This window comes from Ochotona princeps, chromosome 2 (assembly GCF_030435755.1).
Source record: "Ochotona princeps isolate mOchPri1 chromosome 2, mOchPri1.hap1, whole genome shotgun sequence".
Taxonomy (NCBI): Eukaryota; Metazoa; Chordata; class Mammalia; order Lagomorpha; family Ochotonidae; genus Ochotona; species Ochotona princeps.
In genome coordinates this window covers 50,997,758-51,017,740 of record NC_080833.1, presented here as the reverse complement: position 1 = coordinate 51,017,740, position 19,983 = coordinate 50,997,758, and the positions used below count along the sequence as shown (strand labels likewise).

General features: G+C 49.3%; 1 protein-coding gene and 1 pseudogene across 1 annotated transcript in view; one reads left to right on the top strand and one right to left on the bottom strand.

Moving 5' to 3' along the window:
• KANK4 (KN motif and ankyrin repeat domains 4) overlaps positions 1-3,230 on the top strand; it is a 37,437-nt gene extending 34,207 nt beyond the window's left edge. The window contains exon 9 of the mRNA XM_004588814.2: positions 2,317-3,230. Within this exon, the coding sequence (XP_004588871.2) occupies positions 2,317-2,421 (105 nt within the window). The 3' untranslated portion in view covers positions 2,422-3,230. The remainder of the gene's footprint in view (positions 1-2,316) is intronic.
• Positions 3,231-6,252: 3,022 nt separating this feature from the next.
• LOC131483253 (mitochondrial import inner membrane translocase subunit Tim13-like) lies at positions 6,253-18,920 on the bottom strand (annotated as a pseudogene).
• Between the last annotated feature and the right edge of the window lie 1,063 nt (positions 18,921-19,983).

Below are 19,983 nucleotides of genomic sequence, written 5' to 3'. Positions count from 1 at the left end.
TGGGAGACCCGGAAGAGGTTCCAGGTTCCCGGGTTCTGGCTTCGGATCCGCGCAGCACTGGCCGTTGTGCTCACTTGGGGAGTAAATCATCGGACAGAAGATCTTCCTCTCTGTCTCTCCTCTCTGTATATCTGACTTTGTAATAAAAAATAAATAAGTCTTAAAAAAAAAAAAAAAAGAACCGTTTTAGAAGAGCTTGGCGGTGAAGCTGTTTGGAGTAACAGTGAAAATGCCTTGCCCCACATTGGAGTGCCAAGGTTCAAGTCCCAGCTCCAGCTCTTGATTCCATCTTCCTGCCAGGGCTGCTGGGAGGCAGCAGACGATGGCTCAGGAACTTGGGTTCCTGCCATTGGGGACCTAGGAGTCCTGGACCAAGTCTCTGGCATCAGCCGTCAGTCCCAACGAGGGCTGCGGCAGGCATTTGACACCTAATGGGAGTGCTCCCTCTCCTGCTCCCCTCTTTTTTTTTTTTTTTGCCCCAAATAAAGAAACGAATTTTTTAAATATTAAAGTTTGTTTTAAAAAATTAACTTAAGTAGCAACTTAATCATCTGCCTTTTTTGGCTAGAGCCTATTGTTAAAACAGGGGAGGGAGTTAATTTGGGGAACCCCACACCTCCCATAGCAGATATCTGGAGTCAAGTCCCTGCTGAGCTCCTGATTCTAGTTTCTTGTTAACCTGCTTTCTGGGACCCAGCAGGTGCCTCCCTGCCACTCACGTGAGACAGACTCCTGGCTCCAGGCTTTGGTCTGTTCACCCTGGTAGTGCCGGCATTTCAGCAATCAACTGGCAGACAGGAGCTATCTCTGTCTCTCTTTCCATCTTTCAAATAAGTAATTTTTAAATGAGGATTTGTTTTGGGAAAGGAATGGGAAACACGGCAGGAGACTTTTTGATTTTGGAGTCAATAGGAAACCTGTGAAGGGGTCATGTAGTTGGTTTCAAAAGCACTATGGCATCATGCAGCAGGTGCTATGGGTGTGCATGTCCCTCAAGGCTGCGAACCGTGTCTGAGAGTCAGCTCTGGGGGAATCATTAAAAATGGAAAGATACTTTCTTGCACTACATTTATAACTTTTGCGAGCAAAACTCTCCAACAGAAGTGAAAAATGCACAGTAAATTATGGAACAATATGTGGTCAAAAAAAATAATGTATCATGATAACTTCATAAGAGCAAGGAAAAATCTTGTGGTATGCTGTGTCAAGTTTAAAAACAGATATTCAAAATTGATGCACATGGTCATTTTTCTATTTTTAAACAATAATAAATTTGCATAGGAGAACAGATTAGAAAGAAATCTACTCAAATATTAACTTTTAGTTAGGTCTGTGGATACAACAGGAAGAGTTACTTTCCCTTCTCTGATTTTCACTTTTAAAGATATATTTATTTGGGGCTGGCGGCGTGGCCTAGCGGCTAAAGTCCTTGCCCTGAAAGCCCTGGGATCCCATATGGGCTCTGGTTCTGATCCCGGCAGCTCCACTTCCCATCCAGCTCCCTGCTTGTGGCCTGGGAAAGCAATTGAGGACGGCCCAATGCATTGGGACTCTGCACCCGCGTGGGAGGTCCAGAAAGAGGTTCCTGGTTCCCAGCTTTGGATCGGCGCGCATCGGCCTGTTGCGGCTCACTTGGGGAGTGAATCATCGGACGGAAGATCTTCTTCTCTGTCTCTCCTCCTCTGTGTATATCTGGCTGTAATAAAATGAATAAATCTTTAAAAAAAGATATATTTATTTTTATTTGAAAGGCAGAGTAACAGAGAGAAGGAAGGATAGAGAAGGTTCTTCCATCCACCATTACACCCCAAATGCCTGCAGCATCCTGTGCTGTGCCGGTTTCAAGCCAGAAGTCAGGAGCTTCTTCCAGCTCTCCCGAAGATGGACCAAGAATTTGGACCATCCTTCACTGCTTTCCCGGGCACGTCGGCAGAGAGCTGGGTTTGAAGTGGAGCACTGGCATTAAGACTAGTACCCACATCAGTTGCTGGCACTGCAGGTGGAGGCTCAGTCTGTCATGCCATGGCCCAATCCCTTGGTTTTCAATTAAACACACACACACACACACACACACACACACACACACACACACACGGCCCTTCTCTGTTTGCATCAGTGCAGTCCCCATAGTGAATGCTGTTTCGGGGGTGGAGGGTGGCTCCCCAAACCTCCACATCACTTGACTCTCCTCCTCTCTTGGGATATCTGGATCCTAGGAAGTCCTCAGTCATACCCTCTACCCTCAGTCGTCCCTTCTCAGCTGGGCAGGGCGGCAGCAAGGCTAACAGTGCTTTCTCTCTCCTCCCTCCCCTGCAGGCTGGCCGCACAGCTTTGTCCATCACGCTGCAATCCCCTGGCCTTGTGGAAATAGCAGAGCTTCTGCGAGCCCACGCGGAGCAGGGCAGGTCCCTGGAGCTGTAGGGAGCACAGAAGAACCAGCGAGGGAGAACAAAAGCTCCTTCTCCGGACCCTCTCCCTCGCCCGCCCTCGCAGAGGACAGGGGTCAGAGCCAGCGGCCGCCCCTGCAGAGAAACAGCTATGTCAAATAGGCACATACATTCCTGTTGTATATTCCGCTCTTTAGGATGCTTTGTAGCCCGTGCCTCAGGCCAAGCCCAACCCCAACTTGGACTGCAGAGCGGGGTGGGGTGTGTGGGCTAGACATTGGTGTTGTCCAAGAATCCTAAACATCTTCCACCTTGAACTGCTCATGAGCGCCCTCTGCCTCTAGAACCCCGTGTAGCAGGCGCGCAGGCGCACAATTAGAAAAGCAATTCTTTCTACAAGGGCTTTGAAAGTGCAGCATGGTTTTGGTGATTTTGCACGTATATCCAGCTATGTCTTACTGGATCTGCACGTCTGGAGAGGAGGAGCAGCCTCTGGTGAGCCCAAGGACTATCGCTACACTGAGGGGCTTGCTTTGGAGGGGCCTGGCAGAGAAAACCTTCAATTCCAACAAGGTAGGAAGAGACATGCTGGCCCCGATGCCAGCTGCACAATCGTGGTTATTTTCGCATCATCCACGGCTCCAGTTCACTCCCAGGACATGTGACTGACTGTGCACACTGCACAGCCAGCAATACCAGCTCCTCTGAGCCAGGGAAAGAAACAGCTCAGGATGAAGCTTTCTGCTTCCCAGGAATGGGATGTCACCTGCACGTCACCACCTCCCCTCCACAGCTGTGATGGTGTCCTCCTGTAATCCCTGGGGCTTCCTCTCCCAGCCCCTGTGAGCCAGCTACCCAAACTCCCGGTCCTCTGGCTGCTGAGCCGTGGGAGATTGGGCAGGGCCTCCCTGACACTGCTCTCCACCAACACTTCTTTCCTAACCTTCCGTGTTCCCTGGGGCCGGTGCAGCATGGTTCAAGTTCAGCAGGTCACGCCCAGGAATGTGTTCTTCCTTAAAACCTCTAATTAAAAAAAAACAAAACAAAACAAAACAAAAAAACCTTAGGAAGAAGCACCACAAAGTTGGTGAGCCTTCCATATTGGCTGGGGTACCTGGTACCCCTTGGGTGCCTCATGAAACTTCCCTAGACACCACTCCCTCCTCCCCCAAACCCTCTCTGTTTCATCACCTTTAAAAACAGAAATAATCTTACAACCTACATCCTGTGGGTTCGACGCAAGAATCAGCTGATGGAAGTGTTGGGATCCAATTGATAATCCAATTGTATAAAGGCCACCTACAGGAAGGCTTTCTGCTGTTGTAACTTACAAGAGAAGCTGGGGGTGCCCAGGGCTGGAACACGAACTGACGCTGTTCAGGCGTGGAGAAACTGGAGCTCAGCATGAGCTAAAAGGTACTTTCAGTGGGTGCCCTTAAAACACTACCCAAGCGCAGACCTCTGCATTAATCCACGTTCTTGCTCAGCGCTTCTCAAACCGCGGGGACACACGCAAATGGCCTGGGAGCTGGTCAGCAGCTCAGCCCGCCTGCCGTGTAGAGGCTGCGACCTCTCCTGGTGGTTGGTGTATTAAAATGCTGCCTCTCTTGTCTTGAGTGCTGTCTTGTCTTGAAACGGCTGCGTTTCTCCTTACCTTGGTTCAGGAAAATCAGCAGTGCGGATTTTCTTTGCCATTCTGCTTACTGTATGTGTGTGTGTTGGGGTGATAACGCGGAGTGGGACTTTTCTATATTACTGGTTTAGGACCTATTTCCGCATCTTACATGAGGGTGACAACTTTCATTGGACCACATTAGAAAGAAAGAAAAAAAAAACTCACTTGACTCCAACTATTAAGAACAGTTATCGGGCTCGGCATGATAGAGTAGCAGAGAAAGTTCTAACCTCGAACCCGGCGCCAGGATCCCATATGGCCGCCGGTTCTAATCCCGGCAGCTCCACTTCCATCCAGCTCCCTGCTTGTGGCCTGGCAAAGCAGTTGAACACGGGCCAAAGCCTTGGGACCCTGCACCTGCGTGGGAGACCTGGAAGAACCTCCTGGCTCCTGGCTTGGGATCATCCATGGCTTCAGTTCACTCCCAGGAAGATCTTCTCCTCTGTCTCTCCTCCTCCCTGTATATCTGCCTTTCCAGTTTAAAAAAAAAAAAAAAAAAAAGAACAATTATTGGACCGGTGTGATAACCTAGTGGCTAAATCCTTGTTTTGCATGTGCCAGGATCCCTTATGGGCGCCGGTTCTTATCCCGACATCTCCACTTCCCATCCAGCTCCCTGCTTTTGACCTGGGAAAGCAGTAAGGGATGGCCCAAAGCCCCATAGGCATGGGGGAACCAAAAGAGGCTTCTGACTTTGGATCAACTCACCTCTGGTTGCTGCAGCCCCTGGGAAGTAAATCAGCAAACGAAAAATCTTTCTTTCTCTCCTTCTTCCTGTATAAAAACAAAGTACGTCTTTAAGGAAAAAGAGAAAAAAGTTTATCAGAGAAGGCAAACTAGTTTGCTTAGAGTTTGAAGACAGCTATTCATCATAATGGAAAAGTCTTTCCAATCTTTGTGAGACTCAGTAATTTCCTTTTTTTTTTTTTAAGATTTATTTATTTTTATTGGAAAGGCAGATATACAGAGAGGAGGAGAGACAGAGAGGAAGATCTTCTGTCCAATGATTCACTCCCCAAATGGCCACAGTGGCCAGAGCTGAGCCAATCCGAAGCCAGGAGCCAGGAGCTCTTCTGAGTCTCCCGCACAGGTGCAGGGTCCCAAAGCTTTGGCCCATCCTCAACTGCTTTCCCAGGCCACAGGCAGGGAGCTGGATAAGAAGCAGGACTGCTGGGATTAGAGCCGGCGCCCATATGGGATCCCAGCGTGTTCAAGGTAAGGACTTTAACCACTACGCTATCGCGCCAGACCCAACAATTTCCTTTCAATCTTGGGTTTTGGATGTGAGCACATAATCTCATCCCTCATTACCAATCCTTTCCAGTGAAGTGCCTGAGCCCAAGTAGGGTGACAGAAGCAAGCACCCTTGCTCTGCCTGTCATCGCCCTCAGCAACAGGATCCATTCAGCAGGTCTGACCTTTTACTTGTTTGTTTGTTTGTTTAAGAGAATTACAGAGTTGGGAGAGACAGAGAGATAGAGATGTTCCATCCTCTTGTTCACTCACCAAATGGCCGCAGAGGTCAGGGCTAGGTCATGCTGGTGGCAGGAGCCAGCAACTTCATTTAGGTCTCGCACCTGGGTGCAGGGGTCCAAGCACTTGGGCTGCTTTTCCAGACTTATTAGCAAGGAGCAGGGTTGGGAAATGGAGCAGCTGGGACTCCAACCAGTACCTACATGGGATGCCAGCACTGCAGACAGTGACTTAATCCACTATGCCAAAGTGTCGCTCCTCCACAGGTGTCTACTACAATAGCACAGGTGCCCAGTGTACGTGTGTGTATATATATTCTCTTTTTTTAATTTATCTTTATTTATTTGAGATTTATTTATTTTTATTGGAAAGGCGGATAGACAGAGAGGAGGAGAGACAGAGAGGGAAGCTCTTCCATTTGCTGATTCACTCCTTAAGTGGTCACAATAGCCAGAGCTGAGCTGATCCAAAGCCAGGAGCCAAGAGTCTCTTCCAGGTCTCTTATGTGGGTGCAGGATCCCAAGGCTTTGGGCTGTCTTGGACTGCTTTTCCCAGGCCACAAGCAGGGATTTGGATGGAAAGTGGGACCACCGGGACACGAACACGGGGTCCATATGGGATCCCAGCGTGTGCAAGGTGAGGACTTCAGCCACTAGGTTACCATGTTTGGGACTTTTCTTTTTTAAGGTTTTATTTTTATTTTTATTGGAAAGTGAGTTAGTTGTAGGTGCGCGACACGGGGTTCCAGACGTCCATGCCGCGGCCATGTACTTGGCGAGCCACTTCTGCTCCCAGCTGTCCAGCTAGCCCCGGGCTCCCCGATGCACTTGCGGAAGCGCTTGTTCATCATCCTCTGCAGCTGCTCCTGCGCGTTCACCGTGGTGATCTGCACCTTCTGCTCCAGATGCGCCCCGGGGCCAGCTTTCCGTTGCCGGAGCCCCTCAGTCCAAGCTGAAGCCACCCTCCACGGTGCCAGCTGCAGCTGCGCACAGTGTCCTCCAGAGGCTTTTTGAAAGCATCTTTAGCCTCCTATAGAAAAAAAAAATAAGCTTTTCCCAGAAATTTATGCCAAAACTTGCAAGGAGCCTGCACAGTGGCTTGTCAGCATCCCATGTGGGTGTTGGTTCATGTCACTGGTATCCTATTTTACCTCTGATCCTGTTCCCTGATAATGTGCCTGGGAAAGCAGTGGGGTGGGGGCAGAGGGGCTCAAGCCCTTGGACCCTTCAGTCACATGGGAGGCCCAGAAGAGGCTCCTGGCTCCTGGCTTCAGATCAGCCCTGTTCAGGTTATTGCGGCCATTTGCTAAGTGAATCAGTGAGTGGAAGATCTCTCAGTCTCTCTTTCTCACTCTCTGTAAATCCTGACTTTCAGATAAACAAATCTTGGAAGAAGAGCTTCCAATTTACATTTTCATTCTTTTTGTAAGATTTATTTATTTTTATTGGAAAGAGATTTTACAGAGAGAAGAAGACAGAGAGGGAAAGATCTTCTAACTGCTCGTTCACTCCCCAAATGGCTGTAACAGCCAGAGCTGAGCTGATCCAAACCCAGGAGCCAGAAGCTTCTTCCAAGTCTCCATATAAATGCAGGGTCCCAAACACTTGGGTCATCCTTGAGTGCTTTCCCATGCCACAAGCAGGGAGCTGGATGGGAAGTGGAGCAGCCGGAACACAAACCAGTATCCATCTGGGATGCTGGTGCTTGCAGGCAAGCATGTAGCCAATGAAGTCATCGTGCTGGCCCCCAATTTACATTTTAGGACACTCCAGCTTTTGAGAGATCCTCCAGAGTGCTTAGTCTGGAGAAGGAGACAGACTGTGGTTAACTACAAGTATGTAACAAATGAGTGACCCAAGTCTGAGCATTGTGGTAGAGGCTGACTTGAGCAAAGGGAGTCAGGAAGACTTCATAGAGGAGGTAGCTTTTGAGTTAAGCCACAGGATCTGTAGATCCTAGTTTGACAGCAGGTATTGAAATGTGGCATGCAGAAAGGAATAGGCTGTCAGGTGCTGGAGAGCTTTAGCACCGCTTCAATTTCAAGGACAATGGGACCAGGGACAGGAGGAAGGAATTTGAGAGGCAGTTAGGAGGCCTGTGTGTTGTTACGTTGTAGCTTGAGGTGTCTGTTTCCCCAGACCCTTAGAAAATCCAAAGCCCTTATTTATCAATGTCATGGATTCAGAAAACCGTATTTAACAAAGTAAGTGTTTAGTCTAGTGTTGAAGACACCTGCTTCCCATATCCAAGTACCCAGGCTCCATTCCCAGTTCTGGCTCCCGACTCCAGCTTCCTGCCAATGCAGACCTGCAGATGCAGGGGAGATGACGCGAGTGGCTGGGGTCCTCCAGTCCAAGTGAGGGGCCTGGCGGAATTGCCAGCACCCAGCTTCAGCCTAGCAGGAGTGAGAGGTCAAAATGGATGTCAGGGGCCAGTATTGTGATGTAGCCAGCAAAGGCACAGCCTGCAATACCAGCATCCCAGTGGGCTGGGAAAAGTAACAGAATATGGTCCTAGTTCTGGGGGCCCTGCCACCCCCATGCAAGACATGGAAGAAGATCCTGGCTCCTGGATCCTGGCTTCAGCCTAGCCAAGCTCCATCTGCTGGTGCCATCTGGGGAATGAAACAATAAATGGAAGATCTCTCTTTCTCATGATCTGTCCCTTTTTCTCTGTAATTCTAGTTTCTGAATCAATAAATTAACTCAAAATAAACAAACAAAAAAAAAATGAGTTGGACTGATGCCATGACGTAACAGGCTAAGCCTCTGCCTGTGGCACTGGCATCCCATACGAGCACCAGTTGGAGTCCCAGCTACTCCACTTCCACTGCAGCTTCCTGCTAATGATCTGGGAAAGCAGCAGAGGATGGCCCAGGTGCATGGGCCCCCGCACCCACCTGGGAGAGGCTCCTGGCTATGGCCTGGCCCAGCACCTGCCATTGGCAGCCATTTGGGGAGTGAACCAGTAAACTGGAAGATCTCACTCGCTCTATCTTTCGGTCTCTCTCTCTAACTCTGCCTTTTAAATAGAAAAGAAATAAAATTTAAAATTAAAATTAGATGAATGACAGGAAAATGGTGATATCAGGGTCCTTTGATAATCATTCAACCCTTTCACATTGGTGAAAGAATTCTCAACTGTTAGCTTGGTACCCAGGACACAGACACCACTTTCCAGCAACCCTTGGAGCTTGATGGGACTATGTGACTAAGTTCTTATAAGGCTTGAGTGGCGATGGATACAAACTCTGGGTCCCACATCTAGAGGGAAAGGCAATGCATTTCTCCTTTGCACTAGTGTGAATGTTTAGTTGCAACTGACCTTGAGCTATGAAGATGAGGCCCATGCTCTAGGAATGACAGGACAGCAAGTCAGAAGACCCTCAGGTTCCCTACACCATACAGTCATTATGTCTGCTGTGGACCGCTTCTTCCAGACTCAATACATGAGCAAGGAATACTCCTCTCATTCGTTTCTCATTCATTTCACTTGGCAGTGCATGGCAGCCTCGGTGTCTCATGCTCTGGATGGCCCTAGTCAAGGTGAGTGTGCTTGGGGTGGCCTGGAGCAGCCTGCTTTCAGCAGCTAGCTGGCAAGAAGTGTCCTTCCGCATGCACCCAGGCTGCTTCCGTGCACACAGTGCGTCCCCTGGCCACCTGCCTTGCAGAAAGTGCGGTCTCATGTGGCCCTGACAGATTCCTGGATCCAGGCTCTGCATCTCAAGGCAGTCAGTCCTTAAGTGAATCAGTGCCTGTGAGATGCCCAGTGTGCAAATCTGGCAGGGTCCCTGGAGGACTCGATGGGGATACATGGAGAAACACGGCATTTCAGGCAACAGCAGTGGCTTGGCACGGTCAGGGCAGAGAAGGGAGCAAAACCACATAATTGAGGGAGGCCTGAGACACAGTTGCATTGAGTAAAGATCAAGCCAGGCTAAAAGGGTGGGACAGGGGCCATGCGGTCCTCCTGGCACCAGAAGGGCTCTTTTGGCTCCACCCAGCACCCAGCTGACTGCAGCAGGAAGTGCTCATCTCTATAGGACTCTTGGCCCTCAGGAATGCCCTACTCTCCCGAGCTGATTTAAGCCCAGTTACCTTGCAGAGCACGCCCACCCCAGAAGGCCATCATGCTAGGGCTTTGGCATGCACATTTTGGAGGGACACAGCTATCCATTACCACCTCTCAATAAACACACAGGCAGTGTTCCTCTTAACAATGGCTGGATGTCACAATTTTTGATTTACCGTGATGTGAAAGTGGCACACGTGCAGCGGTAACCATCCCTTGAACTGTGAATATTGTTCTCCTGGGCTGCGATGTGTGGTGCAAGCCTCACTCAGTGCTCAACAGGTGAGTCCCACACGAGTGCACATCACACTCCCTGGTGTGCTGTGTGCTAAGCTATGCTGAAAACTGTAATAAATACATTTTCAACTTACAGTATTTTCCACTACAATGATCTGGTTGGGACATCAGCACATCATAAGTCCTGGAACAACTAAGGGGAGTATTTCCTAAAGGGCCATCTCCAGTGAACACGATACCTCGCACTGCCAACAGATGGCAGAACGGAGCTCATAGGAAAACATTTAAGGCTGTGTATGTTTAATGTTTAACACATTAATGTTAGAAATATTTCTGATAAAATCAGATACAAGAAAGTGCCTGGCTTTATTATTATTGAATATTATTCTGGAAGGTCTTGCCAAGACAATTAGATAAGGACTGAGTTAAGATGTTTTGTTAGTAGATGGTTATTCCCCAGCTGTAGGCATAGCCTAAGTTGCCTTGATCTAGGCAAGTCTTATACTGCTGAGAGAAAAGCAGCCAATAGCTGGCAGGCACTCGACCTGGCTTATGCCAAATTTATGTTAATTATACAAGTGTGCCAGAATTTTTTAAAAGATATGTGAGGAAGGCCAGAAACACTAGGCCAAGACATGCTACCCTAGCACCCTCTCGTGTGGGGCTGCAGGTTGCCCAGGGAAGGGAGTTTGGGGACATGGTGGAGTGGAGTGGCTGAGGGCATGTTTGATATGGCAGGAATGACTTCTCAAATTTTCCACAAACCTGGCCACTGCACTCACAGGGAGACAAAGAACTGAAACCCAGTGACTTAGAGGAGGGAAACCGGAGGGCATGTCCGGGTCAAGCTAAAGCACCAACCCACTTGGGAGACCTGAGTTGAGGGGCATGCGTGGCTGGCATGCCTGCCTGGCTAGGCCACAGTACCCGCCCGTGTCGAGGCAGAGGGTGGGCCACATCAGATTGGGCTGCAGTACTCAGCAAAATGCGAGAAAACCAGATCTGGGAGCAGATTCTGTAGGGGCTTCTTTGGGCTCACCTTTATGAGACTACAGCACCCACTGGTTTGTGTGAGAGCTGGGAGTGGTGACAAGCTGAGCCAGGCTTGATCACAGAATTCCTGTGACACTCATGGCAGCCAGGCCTAAGAGGAGGCAGGGCTGGCACAGGCTGCAGCGCCTGTCAGCATATGCAAAGGCTGGGACTGAGGGCAGACCATGCCAAGTAAGGCTATGGCACAGATCAGCACACGTAAGATCTGGGAGCAGGAGCAGACATGGTACGGGAACCTGGGGAACTTCCCCACTTGGCCGCAACACAGGTAGGCACATGCAGACTGGGGCTAGAGACAGGCACGGCGGAAGTTACTGTAGATCCCTCTGACTAGACCACAGCTCCTGCTGGTGTGTATGAAGAGCAGGCCTGTGCCAGGCTGGGATGGGCTAGACTGCAGCACCCATCAGTAAACATGAGAATCAGGGCTGGGTGCATGGCCGACAGAACAGCTGCATCTATCTAGTATGTGCATTGGCCAGTACAGGTGACAGGCTGAATCTGACCCTGCACTCGCTGCTGCACACAAGAGCTGTGTATGGGGTCACTCTAGGTAAGGTTTCTTGGGAGACTCCCAAACTAGACTCTTGGACTCAAACCCCGGCCACAGAGAAAATCACAATATACTTAGTCCAACCTTGGACTGCAAATGTCAAGACGGCTTCCTCAGTTTTTGGTTCTGTGCGATGGACAGCATGCCCAGAGGAGGAGACAGCCTAGATCGTCTGTGTCAGCACAGGACACCAAGTGCCTCCTCGGTAGATGAAAGGCAGTGCGGGTTGTACCACTCTCCTAGCCAAGCTTTGCAGCATGTCCCTGGGTTTGTAGATGCACTAAGGTGGACTTGGTCAGTCAATAGACCTTGGAAAGATTTTTTCAACCATGGAGCACTGAAACCAACAATTTCTCAAAATTATCAAAACCACTCAAGTAATAACCTCGGAACACTGTTCCCCACATCGGGGCTTTTAATGCGTCATCAAAGGACAGTCCCTATCCCCAGGTGTCTGTGTAATATGACAACAAGGAGCAGCCCCCTCTACTTCCCCACCCTGCAGAAACAGGAAAACAAATTTGGAACATTTTTCCCACCCACCTTTATACCTCGATCCTCACCACCCTAATCAGAAACCCATATGGGCATGTATCATTCTCAACTACGTAAACAATATCAAAAATGAAATTTAAACTTTTTTTAAAGAAATTTATAGCATAAGCAATTTATGTTAAACATCCTCTGGTTAAAACACAATGAGAAATTTTAGATCAAAATGGTATATTGAAACATTCCAAAGCACTACATTTTATGCTTGCTATATAGAAGTACTAAAGTATTTTTTTTTAAAAAAAGTATTTATTCATTTACTTGATTTTTTTGGTTTTTTTTTTAAGATTTATTTATTTATTTATTTTTAAAGATTTATTTATTTTTATTACAAAGTTGGATACACAGAGAGGAGGAGAGACAGAGAGGAAGATCTTCCGTCCGATGATTCACTCCCCAAGTGAGCCGCAACGGGCCAATGCGCCGATCAGAAGCCGGGAACCAGGAACCTCTTCCAGGTCTCCCTCGCGGGTGCAGTGTCCCAATGCATTGGGCCATCCTCGACTGCTTTCCCAGGCCACAAGCAGGGAGCTGGATGGGAAGTGGAGCTGCCGGGATTAGAACCGGCGCCCATATGGAATCCCGGGGCGTGCAGGGTGAGGGCTTTAGCCACTAGGCTATGGCGCTGGGCCCAAGATTTATTTATTTTTTATTACAAAGTCAGATATACAGAGAGGAGGAGAGACATGAAGATCTTCCGTCTGATGATTCAAGTCCCAAGTGAGCCGCAACGGCCAGTGCGCACCAATCTGAAGCCAGAAGCCGGGAACAAGCAACCTCTTCCGGGTCTCCCACATGGGTGCAGGGTCCCAAGGCTGTGGGCTGTCCTCAACTGCCTTCCCAGGCCACAAGCAGGGAGCTGGATGGGAAGTAGAGATGCCGGGACAAGAACCGGTGCCCATACGAGATCCCGGTGCGTTCAAGGCGAGGACTTTAGCCACTAGGCCATGGAGCCGGGCCCTAGATAAAGTATTTTTGAAAAAATGTTTGAAGAGGCTGGTGACACAGCAATCACAGAAGAACCACAGACTCAGACACTCTCTGCCAGGCCACTTGACTTGGAGCTGATCTGACTTTAGTTTCTTGTTCTCCTTCCATAAGATACAGTCATGACCCCATGTCTGTCTTAGGGTCGGCAGCAAAAAAACAGTCACCCCACACCATCACTACCAGACTGGGGGTACGGCCCAGAGCTTGGCCTGTGCATTTTCTTTTTCTTTTTTTTTTTTTTAAGATTTATTCATTTTATTACAAAGTCAGATATACAGAGGAGGAGAGACAGAGAGGAAGATCTTCCGTCCGATGATTCACTCCCCAAGTGAGCCGCAATGGGCCGATGCGCGCCGATCCGATGCCGGGACCAGGAACCTCTTCCGGGTCTCCCACGCGGATGCAGGGTCCCAAATCTTTGGGCCGTCCTCTCCTGCTTTCCCAGGCCACAAGCAGGGAGCTGGATGGGAAGTGGAGCTGCCGGAATTAGAACCAGTGTCCATATGGGATCCCGGTGCGTTCAAGGCGAGGACTTTAGCCACTAGGCCACGCCGTCGGGCCCATTTTTTTTTTTTTTTTTAAGATTTATTCATTTTATTACCTAGTCAGATATACTGAGAGGAGGAGAGACAGAGAGAAAGTGGAGCTGCCAGGATTAGAACCAGCGGCCATATGGGATCAACGCGAGGACCTTAGCCACTAGGCCATGCTGCCAAGCCCCGGCCTGTGCATTTTCTTTTTTTTTTTTTTTTTAAAGATTTATTCATTTTATTACAGCCAGATATACACAGAGGAGGAGAGACAGAGAGGAAGATCTTCCGTCCGATGATTCACTCCCCAAGTGAGCCGCAACGGGCCGATGCGCGCCGATCCGATGCCGGGAACCTGGAACCTCCTCCAGGTCTCCCACGCGGGTGCAGTGTCCCAATGCATTGGGCCGTCCTCAACTGCTTTCCCAGGCCACAAGCAGGGAGCTGGATGGGAAGTGGAGCTGCCGGGACTAGAACCGGCGCCCATATGGGATCCCGGGGCTTTCAAGGCGAGGACTTTAGCCGCTAGACCACGCCGCCGGGCCCCGGCCTGTGCATTTTCAAGGATCTACTTTGTTAAGTGCTAGCCATGGAGACTGGCAATTTGTCACTGTCAGACTCCCCTTGGCTGGAAGCATTTTGTGTGGCCAACTTGCCAGACGAGGGCCAATCTTGTCCAGAGACAACACTGAAGAAGCACGGGCTGGTATCCTACTGTCTCACACACAGTCAATCAGCGCAGCCTTTACCATCAGCAAAAGGGCACGGTGGTCCTGAGCACTGAGCCAGGGCTCAGAGAGGACCTGTGGAAGGAATTTGCAGCTAGGATGGGAAGATGAGCATCACGGGTGGACAGAAGCGAATGGACCAGGCTGAGCGAAGGGTGCAGAGGCCACCAGGGGATCTGCTGCCATCCAGGGAGGTTGGCTAGGGAAGTGAAACAAAGGAACGGAGAGACCCAGGAGCATCTCCTTAACGTCTCTGGCACCTGTGGATGGTGGCTGCAGTACTTGGGCATTTGCCAATGCGTGCACAGAGACTAGGATGCGCCCAGTTTTGGCCTGGCCCAGCCTGGCTACTTTGAGCCTTTGGGGAGTGAACCAGCAAACAGAAGATCACTCTGTATCTCCCTTGTCCTCATTCACGCTGCATTTTGAAGAACTTTTTTTTTCTTCAATATTTGCTTTGGCTTAATGTTTTAACCTGTGTAGGTTGTCTCTTGAACACATACAATTTTTTAAGTTAAAGTTTGCCTAGGGACTGGTGTGATGGCTCGATTGGCTAATCCTCCCCCTGCAAATGTCAGGATCCCATTAGGGCACCGGTTCATGCCCCAGCTGCTCTATTTCCCTTCCAGCTCCCTGTTTGTGGCCTGGGAAAGCAGCAGAGGATGACCCAAAATCATGGAATCCTACACTCATATAGGAAACGTGGAAGTAGCTCCTGGCTCCTGGCTTCAGATCGGTTCAGTTCTAGCCATTGTGTTGTGGCTATTTAGAGAGTGAACCAGCAGAAGGATCTGCTTTTTCAATAAAATCTCCCTTTTCAACAAAAATTAATAAATCTGAAAAGAAAAGTTAAAGTTTGCCTAATTAGAATCTGAATTCTTGCGTAGGCATTGTGGTGTAGCACCTTGGAATGTCTGAGCTCAAGTCCTGCTTCTGCTCCCAAGTCCAGCTTCCTGCTTAGCTGGCTGGCAACTTTGGAGGCAGCAGGTGGTGGCTTAAGTGCCTGGGTCCTTACCACTCATGTGGGACACCTGGATGAAGTTCCAGGATCCCAACTTCATTCTGGCCCATCACTGGTTATTACAGGCATTTTGGGGGTGTCAGCCAGCAGATGGAAGTTACTCAATGGCTGCCTCCTCTATCTGAGGGTGTTGGGGGCTATCAGCAGGAGCCAGAGCCACAACTGACCCAAGCACTCCAGCGTGGGACTCCACAGTCTTAACCACCAGGTGAAATACTCCATAACTGTGTGTTATAATTTGGAGAGGATCCGCTGAAAGCTTGCACTGGGCATATTCTAGGTCACTGCCTCTTCTCGTCTGAATTACTTCTGCCTTGGCACCTGGGGAATGGCAGGCTTCCTGGTGATTGAGAGGGAATTGCCGCGCAAGAAGCAGATCTCTCTGAAAGGCAGGCAGAATTGAAAGAGCCTGTTCTGCTGTGATTAGGAGCATAAACATGCTGTGAGCAGCCATTAAATTCCAGCAAAAACATCATGGAGAAGCTATATTCATACTTTAAGTGTTACTGGCTTTGCAGCTTCTTTGGAGTTCCAGTGTAAGGCTGTTATAGTTGCTCTCATTCTAAGAACTTCAAGCTGAAAGAGTTTAACCATGTACAAAATTGAATCAACATTACAACAAAACGTTTTTCTAACAGCATTTTCTTCCTTAGAAGCTGTCAGGCAGATCCACAAGGCCTGAAGGCTCACGTGCTGCTGCCAAGGCTCTCAGCCCAGGCTCTTTTGGCCTTAACCTAAGCCTGGGCCACCACCCTGCCTGGCCACCCGGCACATCCATGTCATCAGGGGCCTGTGCCACTCCCCATGCCCGTGTCTCACATGAGACACATCAAGGCCCAGCAAGACCAGGTCTTGCTGTGGCATAAGTGCCCTCAGAAGGCCTTGCTCTAGCCTGCCCTAATGAGGGCAAAGTGGGCCAGTGCCAATCAGTAGGCCACTGCCAGCATCACAGCCAAACCCATTTGGCACAGGGGTTAAGACACCTCTTGGGGCACCTGCATCCCATATCAGAGTACCTGGGTTTGGGTCCCAGCTCCACTCCCAATTCCTGCTTCCTGCTAGTCTGCATCCTGGGAGGCAGCAAGTGATGATACAAGTAATTTGATCTGTGCAACCCACCTGGAAGACCAGGGTTGAGGCTGCTGGCTTTGACCTGGCCCAGCCCTGGCATTTGAGGGAATTTTCTCTCTCCCACTGTCTTTCAAATTATGTGTAACAAAGCACATTTTTAAGTTTTAATATTGTTTACATATTTGAGAGGGATGCATGCCCGTGGGTCTGATTAGGGTATGAAGGAAGCTGGGTGGGACACATGCTTCAGGTTTTTGCTTTTTCTTGTGTTCATAGGAGAGAAGGGGAAAGGGGCCCCTCCTTGCTGTCAAGCTATATCAACATCCAGGGACGGGGGAAAGTCTTTTATTTATTTTTTAAGATTTATTTATTTTATTGGAAAGGGAGATTCACAGAGAGGATACAGAGATCTTCCATCCACTGGTTCATACCCCAAGTGACTGCAATGGCCAGAGCTGAGCTTATCTGCAGCCAGGAGCCAGGAGCCTCCTCTGGGTCCTCCCACATTGGTACAGGATCCTAAGGCTTTTGGTCATCCTCCACTACCTTCCCAGGCCACAAACAGGATCTGAGTGGGAAGTAAAGTAGCTAGGACTCAAACGAGCATCCATATGGGATCCCGATAGTTGCAAAGCAAGGATGTAGCCACAGAGCTATCCTGCCGGCCCTGGAAGACAGCCCTTTGATGACCCCTTGAGACTATCATGTAAGGAAGAGTGTTCTGAAGGTGTTATTTGAGTAGTTTTGACAATTCTGGAAAGTTGTTGGTATCACTGCTCCATGGTTGAGAAAATCTTTCCAAGGTCTACTGGGCTGACCAAGTCCACCTTAGTACATCCACAAACCCAGGAACATGCTGCAAAGCTTGGCCAGGAGAGTTGTTCAAACTGTTCTGCTTTCCATCTTCTTTTTTATAAAGATTTATTCATTTTATTACAGCCAGATATACACAGAGGAGGAGAGCCAGAGAGGAAGATCTTCCGTCCGATGATTCACTCCCCAAGTGAGCCGCAACAGGCCAATGCGCCGATCAGAAGCCAGGAACCAGGAACCTCTTCTGGGTCTCCCACGTGGGTGCAGTGTCCCAATGCATCGGGCCGTCCTCAACTGCTTTCCCAGGCCACAAGCAGGGAGCTGGATGGGAAGTGGAGCTGCCGGGATCAGAACCGGCGCCCATATGGAATCCCGGGGCTTTCAAGGCGAGGACTTTAGCCGCTAGGCCACACCGCCGGGCCCGCTTTCCATCTTCTAATGAGTCAGTCAACATCGCTTCCTTGCCTAGGCGAACTGACTATCATGTCCCCAGTATACAAAGCACATTTATAAAAAGACTTGAAATATTTGCTCCCCTATAATTCGCAAGTTTTTATTTGATATTGCATTGAAGGGAGAACATTACTGCTGCTCACATTAACAGTTTATCAGACAAAATATATGTAGATGATTAAAAAAAGATTTGTTTATTGGAAAGTAAGATACAAAGGAGTGAGGGAAATCTTCCGAATACTTGCTCACTCCCCAGATGGCTGCAACATCCACAGTTGGGCCAAATCAAAACCAAAAGCCAGAAGTTTTATCTGGATCTCCAAAGTAGGTGCAGGGGCTCAAACACTTAGCCCCTCCTTGGCTGCTTTCCCCATACCATTAGCAGAAGTTATGTAGGAAGTGGAACAGCTGGGACATGAACTGGTACCCAGATGGGATGTTGGCACCTGTTATTCTACAACACAGGTCCTGATACAGACTTTAGAAAGCCATTCGCTCAGAGCTGGTTTTGCGGATCATGAGTTATAGCACCACTCACAGCTCCAGCACCAGCACCAGCACCGGAGTGCAGCTCCAGCCCCAGCTGCTCTTCTTTTAATCTAGCTTTCTGCTTCATGCCCTGGGAAAACAGCAGAAGGTGCCTGGCCCCTGCACTGGTGAGACTCGGAGTTCTGGGCTCCCAGCTTCAGACTGGCTTAGTCCAGGCAATTGCAGCTACTTGAGGGAGTGAACCAACAGATGGAAGATCTGTCACCTTGCTTTTCAACTAAAATGATTCTTTGAAAAAAAAAATCATCCATTTAAAAAGTAACTGAAACTGTTGTGAAGGAAGGTAAGGGAAGTCAAAGGAGTGAGGCAGGATCCTTCTGTGGAGCACCCACAGCAGCATTCAGGCTACACACATGGTTATTACCATGTTATAAGATTGAGTAATTTTTATTGGAAAGGCAGATATACAGAGAGGAGGAGACAGAGAGGAAGATCTTCCATCTGATGATTCACTCCCCAAGCAGCCACAACAGCTGAAACTGTGCTGATCCGAAGCCAACAACCAGGCACCTCTTTCAGGTCTCCCACGTGAGTGCAGTGTCCTAAAGCTTTGGCATGACCTGGAGTGCTTTCCCAGGCCACAAGCAGGCAGCTAGATGGGAAGCAGGGCCGCCAGGATTAGAACCAAAGCCCATATGGGATCCCGGTACATGCAAGGTGAGGACCTTTTCCACTAGGCTATTGCACCAGGCCCGCAGATTTTTTTCACTTACTGGTTTACTGTCCAAACCATGTACAATTAGTGCCTTAGCCAGGAATTCCATTTTGGCTCCTGAGACAGCAGTGATCCAAGTACTTGACCATCACTGCTACTTCTCACGGGGTGCGATGGCAGGAAGCTCTGGCGGCAAGAGAACAGCTGGGACTTGAACCAAGGCTCTTCAACATGGTATGGAAGTATTCCAAGTGGAGGCCCATCCCCCATAACAATGGGGGGGCAGGGAAGTGTTTTGGCGCAGTGGGTTGAGCCATCTTTGGAGACACCCCTATCTTACATTACCCTGGGAATGAATCTGAGTACATTAACAGCTTCCTGTGCCCAGCCATATGTGCCCTGGGAGGCATCGAGTAGAGGCTAAGTTCTCGGGTACAAGATTCAGATGAAGCTCCTGGCTTCACTCTAGCCAGTCCCAGCTCTGGCTATCTGGGGGAATGAACCCATGGGTGAAGATCTCTGTTGCCCTGCCCTTCAAAAGAAGTTTGGTCCTTGAGTGAGGCAGGGTGAAACGTTACATGGCACATGTTTACGAATTTCCTGGGCCTTTATAGCTCCCCAAGAAGCTCCTGCCTCTTGGCTTCAGATTGGCTCAACTCCGGCCTTTGTAGCCACGTGGAGGGTGGACAGAAGATCTTTCTGTATGCTCTCTGTAAATCTAATAAAAATAAATCTTTAAAAACAGTCTGTGAAAAAAAGGAAATACCTCTTTGCAGATTAAGGAACCCAAGACTGTAAAGAAGGCAAGACACGGGCCCGGTGGCGTGGCCTAGCGGCTAAAGTCCTCGCCTTGAAAGCCCCGGGATCCCATATGGGCGCCGGTTCTAATCCCGGCAGCTCCACTTCCCATCCAGCTCCCTGCTTGTGGCCTGGGAAAGCAGTTGAGGACGGCCCAATGCCCTGGGACACTGCACCCGCGTGGGAGACCCGGAAGAGGTTCCAGGTTCCCGGCTTCGGATCGGCGCGCATCGGCCCGTTGCGGCTCACTTGGGGAGTGTATCATCGGACGGAAGATCTTCCTCTCTGTCTCTCCTCCTCTGTGTCTATCTGGCTGTAATAAAATGAATAAATCTTTAAAAAAAAAAAAAAAAAAAAAAAAAAGAAGGCAAGAC